The following is a 6,186-nucleotide window of genomic DNA, read 5'->3' on the forward strand; positions in this document are numbered from 1 at the left end:
TGTACCTTGGCTGGACTGTCCCCTGTTCTTCTGTCTTGTTGTATCTTCTTAGAAGTAATTATTTCTTCTTTATGGTCATCAATCTTCTTGCCCAATCTTTGAGCTTTCATTACAAGGTGTGGACCAAGTGTCCCTTCATTTGTCTGTTCTTTCATGGGTTGGATAATGAACCTCTTCCAACCTTTTAGAAAAGCCCCCTGAATCCCCTTACATACACTGAAGGCAGCTAATGGCTCCTGGCTAGAGTAGAAGCAGTTCCTCAGGAAGAATGTCCCTTCATCCTCAACAATGCCACCTCCCAAGTGTCTGATTTGAAGACCAGGGACAATGAACTGATCATCTGGAGTGAGATGAAATGACATGAGCTCACCGAGAGCAGAGAACCTCAGGGTGACCTTCCCATCAGGAGCAGGAACAAGCTCTGGGGTTGTCACTTCTCCAAGGGGCAATGAACGGCCACCAAGAAACCAGAGGACCAAAATCAGCCCAGATTCCTGGAGACACAAGACAGCCATGGTGAAAGAGTTGTAAGTGGTAGATCAGTCTGACAGGTGTTAACGAGGGGTCTGCAGGATGCTTAACTGAGAAAAGTGCATGAAACAATGCAGACTGTAAGACAGATAGGTGGGCGCATAAGCCGCTGCCAATCCAGGATGTGCCGGCGCCCCCCTAAAACATCTGCATCTGTCCGTCATTTACCAATGAATCCTTCCAGATACCGGTGCAGAATCTAAGACTGGATCATCGGCTGAAGGTGATGTAAGAAAATGCGATATATAGTTCCCATTGTTGGAAGCAGCGGGTGGACATTGTCATCCAGATACATCCCAAGCCGGGGTGGAGAGGTGACGGGGACGTCAGCAGCGGTCTCAGAGGGCTCCCCTAGTCCTGAAGGAGCTATTCCTGCGCCTTCTCTCTATTCCCAGAAATAGTTGAAGCACCAGAGCTGCTGGGGAGAGATCCCGGTATATATACAGGCGCTGAGCTCCCTCCACCCCTCCAGAGGGTTATTTCTGATCTTTAACTCCTCTGTCCCTCCCTTCTCTCCTCCTTGTCAAACAGGAGAAGGAGGGGAGACATGGAGGCAAAAAAAAAGAGAGGATCACTGAGCCACTTAAAAGTCTCTCCCTGCCCTGTCAGGTCCTGATAAGTGTCAGGACTTTCAGTGGATCTTGTGTCCGCTGTGGAGGAGCGAGACCCTTCCTTCTGGGTTACACTCCTCTCAGAGGGTTAATCCTGGAGGTGCGGGCAGGTGTGCACAATGTCACAATGATCAGTATGTTCGATGACACGTAAAGGGTTAATAAGGGCTGGATGACAGAGCGGCGTATATTCGATGACACATAAAGGGTTAATGGCTGGATGACAGAGCGGCGCTTTATTCACAGGGAATAGATGACTTCCACATATAATCACTTATGTAACTTGTCTTCCTGGGAATGAAGAACGGGGACCGCCAAAGTCGCCCGCACACAGAAGACCGACAATGGAGGACTGATGTTTCTGAGGCTGACATTGAATGATTGGAGGGTCCGGTGTCTCGGTTCTGTGCTGCTGTCTCACAGCAGCTCCGTTACATTGGGCTAGTCAATCATTTATCTTGATGGTGACGGCGTGCTCTCTGCTCGGCTGGTTCATAGTCCAGTAACGGTGGGGCCATGAGGTCTGTGCCCTGATGGGTAAACTATGCGCCAAATCATAGATTCACTACTACACGGTGACATCCTAGGTCGCCTGCGATATCTTATGTATCCTAAGTCATGTATGAAATCCTGTCATTTCTGGTATCCTACGTTGCCTAAGAAAGCCTAAGTATCGTGTGACGTCCTCCGCGTATGATATACAGCGTGTGTGATATCCTGCGCGGCCTGTGACGTCCTCCGCGTATGATATACAGCGCGTGTGATATCCTGCGCGGCCTGTGACATTCCCCGGGTGTGATATCCTGCTCGGCCTGTGACGTCCTCCGCATATGATATCCTGCACGGCCTGTGACATTCCCTGCGTGTGATATCCTGCGCGGCCTGTGACGTCCTCCGCATATGATATCCTGAACAGCCTGTGACATTCCCTGCGTGTGATATCCTGCGCGGCCTGTGACATTCCCCGGGTGTGATATCCTGCGCGGCCTGTGACATTCCCCGGGTGTGATATCCTGCACGGCCTGTGACATCCTCCGCGTGTGATATCCTGCACGGCCTGTGACATCCTCCGCGTGTGATATCCTGCGCGGCCTGTGACATTCCCCGGGTGTGATATCCTGCACGGCCTGTGACATCCTCCGCGTGTGATATCCTGCGCGGCCTGTGACATCCTCCGTGTATGATATCCTGCGCGGCCTGTGACATCCTCTTTGTATCATATCCTGCGCGGCCTGTGAATTTCCTCGTGTGTGATATCCTGCGCCGCCTGTGACATTCCCCACGTGTGATATCCTGTGCAGCCTGTGATATCCTCCTTGTATGATATCCTGTGCAGCCTGTGACATCCTCCGTATATGATATCCTGTGCAGCCTGTGATATCCTCCGCGTGTGATATCCTGCGTGGCCTGTGACATCCTCCGTATATGATATCCTGCACAGCCTGTGATATCCTCCGCGTGTGATATCCTGCGCGGCCTTTGATATCCTCCGCGTGTGATATCCTGCGCGGCCTGTGATATCCTCCGCGTGTGATATCCTGCGCGGCCTGTGATATCCTCCGCGTGTGATATCCTGTGCGGCCTGTGATATCCTCCGCGTGTGATATCCTGTGCGGCCTGTGATATCCTCCGCGTGTGATATCCTGCGCGGCCTGTGATATCCTCCGCGTGTGATATCCTGTGCGGCCTGTGATATCCTCCGCGTGTGACATCCTGCGTGGCCTGTGACCTCTTGGGCTCCCAAGCCTACATTCTGCGGCAGTGGGTGAAGGACGTCACTCTGTATACTGCTCTGAAGCTGTGTAAACCCACCTACCTCCCTCATTAATAATGCTGCCACGTGGTGTACCTTGGAGTAGAACAGTTTACCTGCAGGTGCCGTCTAATTCTAAGCATTTGAACGCCATTTTTTGCATGGATCTGACATAGATGACACCAGCAGGTAAAATATTTTATATTGCATGTGAGATTATCTGCGTCAAGACATAAACTGCGTTGTACGCCGGGTCAGGCAGACATTGTGGAGGAAACGTCGCGGCATTGATGTTCATTTTGTGCCATATTTTAGGATTGATGCGTCTGCTTCATTACACAGAAACGCTGAGCTCAAACGCCCATCATCAAGGCTGGGTGATACAATTCATTAAGGAATCTTCAGTCTTCACGAAGTTTTCTGGCGTAAAACACTTTAAAAAGTCACAATTTGGGAGTTGTGCAAATACTTTGTGACCCTTAGCGTTTTCATGCCAGCCCCAGCCATCTCCACCAATATGGCAGGCACATAGGTGTGGCAGAGTATGTCCGCCCGGCTGATTCATGAAAAGTTCTGCAACTTTAGTCCCAGAGTGGAGGACATCTGGAGGTGGACGGCACTTGTAAGATGCGTCTCTTACCACCTGGCCGTATCTTACTCCCGCATGCCCTTCTTAACACTAGTGTGCACAACACCTTAATGATGTGCTGAAAGTCCTTTCCATTTAATAGCTCTAAAAACACCAATAAATCATTTGGGCCAGAAAAAGACAATAAGTCACACCAAAATAAGGCAAAAAAAACAACCACATAGCCCAAGTTGGAATCCGCCAAAACTTTAATAAAGACATATAGAGGTAAATACACACAATAATAACATCAAAGACACACCACAGAAGGAAAAGGATGGAGAGCCTGGACCTCCATAATATGTAAGGTAATATATCCTACTTGTAGTTCCCCCAGGGAAATATATAACAACTAGTATAAAATTTAAGGGCATTAAATACAAAGCAGCATAAAATGTGTAATGTGAAAGATAACTGAAAATTACCAAAGTGGTTATTTATCAAAAAAATAATATATATATATAGATGGCAAGTAAAATATAGCTTAGTAAAATGCATAAATATATATGGTATATAATAACACCACCCAATTATACATATATAAATATAGCTGCCTACATAAATGACCAGTGTCAATAAGAACAACCCATAATAGTATTTAGAAAATAACCATAATTACCCAACGGCACAAGTCAATGGTCCAGGCACCAACCACACACCCGACGCGCGTTTCGCATAGGGGTTTAATAGCTCTGCTTGCTGACAGTTAATGAAAACCTGCTCATTTACACTTGCAGGTAGAAAGCTCATGCTGACCACACAGCAGCGGTGCTTGTTACAATGTATCAACATGTTCACATGTGCTCGTTAGGCTGTGGTGCTAGGTTCAGACATGGCGTCCACAGACCTGGGGCGGGCACTGCACGCAGTGCGGCGTCACCCCATGTAGTGCAGCGTCGGCACATTTCAGGTTCCACGTGTGCAGCAGAGAGACGCATTTCTCCGAGATTCAGGTTGAGTCACTGACCCACAATAGGGCCTGGATGTTGTCTACCCCATTCTTTGAGTTCTCGATGATGAGCGGTGCTCCAGGAATGCTTCAGGAAGCCACATGGGCTTCCAATCTGCATACAAATGTAAGTAGAAGACTCAGCCCTCGACTAGATGATAAGTACAGGTAATTTATTGAAGCAATCCAAAAAAAAGATAAATTTTAACATTTCGATCCTTTATCTGGACCTTCATCAGAATGAATCATCTCGTAAGGAAGCAAACGATGTATCAGGGTAGAGAAATGTGGATAGCGCAATTGTAAGAGCAACCTCTGTCATTTTAGATACGGACATAACCCAGGACCCTTCTTTAAGACTTACTTTGTAGGGAGAGGGGCTTCAAAACTAGTTACCCTGATCCTTCCCTTCCCACAACAGCATCTGGCGAAGATCGGGTGTAGTATCTCTTCTTATCAGTGATTATGCTGGCAGAGGACTAGGCCAGAAATGCCCACTATAAACAAGGGGAGTATGGATATTGGACCTCAGGCTACTTGATGGTGACCCGGGGCTCCTGGATCACAGCTATGGGTAATGTGAGGTCCTCAGTTACTGAGGTGCTCGTTGTTTGGTGACTCGGGGCTCCTGGATCACAGCTATGGGTATTTGTGAGGTCCTGAGTTACTGAGATGCTCGTTGTGTGGTGACCCGGGGCTCCTGGATCACAGCTGTGGGTAATGTGAGGTCCTCAGTTACTGAGGTGCTCGTTGTTTGGTGACTCGGGGCTCCTGGATCACAGCTATGGGTATTTGTGAGGTCCTGAGTTACTGAGGTGCTCGTTGTGTGGTGACCCGGGGCTCCTGGATCACAGCTATGGGTAATGTGAGGTCCTGAGTTACTGAGGTGCTCGTTGTGTGGTGACCCGGGGCTCCTGGATCACAGCTATGGGTAATGTGAGGTCCTGAGTTACTGAGGTGCTCGTTGTGTGGTGACCCGGGACTCCTGGATCACAGCTATGGGTAATGTGAGGCCCTGAGTTACTGAGGAGCTTGTTGTGTGGTGACTCGGGGCTCCTGGATCACAGCTATGGGTAATGTGAGGTCCTGAGTTACTGAGGAGCTTGTTGTGTGGTGACTCGGGGCTCCTGGATCACAGCTATGGGTAATGTGAGGTTCTGAGTTACTGAGGAGCTTGTTGTGTGGTGACTCGGGGCTCCTGGATCACAGCTATGGGTAATGTGAGGCCCTGAGTTACTGAGGTGCTCGTTGTGTGGTGACCCGGGGCTCCTGGATCACAGCTATGGGTAATGTGAGGCCCTGAGTTACTGAGGTGCTCTTTGTGTGGTGACCCGGGGCTCCTGGATCACAGCTATGGGTAATGTGAGGCCCTGAGTTACTGAGGTGCTCTTTGTGTGGTGACCCGGGGCTCCTGGATCACAGCTATGGGTAATGTGAGGCCCTGAGTTACTGAGGTGCTCGTTGTTTGGTGACTCGGGGCTCCTGGATCACAGCTATGGGTATTTGTGAGGTCCTGAGTTACTGAGATGCTCGTTGTGTGGTGACCCGGGGCTCCTGGATCACAGCTGTGGGTAATGTGAGGTCCTCAGTTACTGAGGTGCTCGTTGTTTGGTGACTCGGGGCTCATGGATCACAGCTATGGGTAATGTGAGGTCCTGATTTACTAAGGTGCTCGTTGTGTGGTGACCCGGGGCTCCTGGATCACAGCTATGGG

At 49.4% G+C, this 6,186-nt stretch overlaps 1 protein-coding gene across 1 annotated transcript in view; it reads right to left on the reverse strand.

Moving 5' to 3' along the window:
* ADAMTS8 (ADAM metallopeptidase with thrombospondin type 1 motif 8) overlaps window positions 1–963 on the reverse strand; it is an 81,114-nt gene extending 80,151 nt beyond the window's left edge. The window contains exon 1 of the mRNA XM_073657473.1: window positions 6–963. Coding sequence (XP_073513574.1) covers window positions 6–515 — 510 coding nt within the window. The 5' untranslated portion in view covers window positions 516–963. The remainder of the gene's footprint in view (window positions 1–5) is intronic.
* Window positions 964–6,186: the final 5,223 nt, after the last annotated feature.

This window comes from Phyllobates terribilis, unplaced genomic scaffold (genome assembly GCF_046119375.1).
Source record: "Phyllobates terribilis strain yellow unplaced genomic scaffold, ASM4611937v1 Scaffold_12__6_contigs__length_324123572, whole genome shotgun sequence".
Classification (NCBI taxonomy): Eukaryota; Metazoa; Chordata; class Amphibia; order Anura; family Dendrobatidae; genus Phyllobates; species Phyllobates terribilis.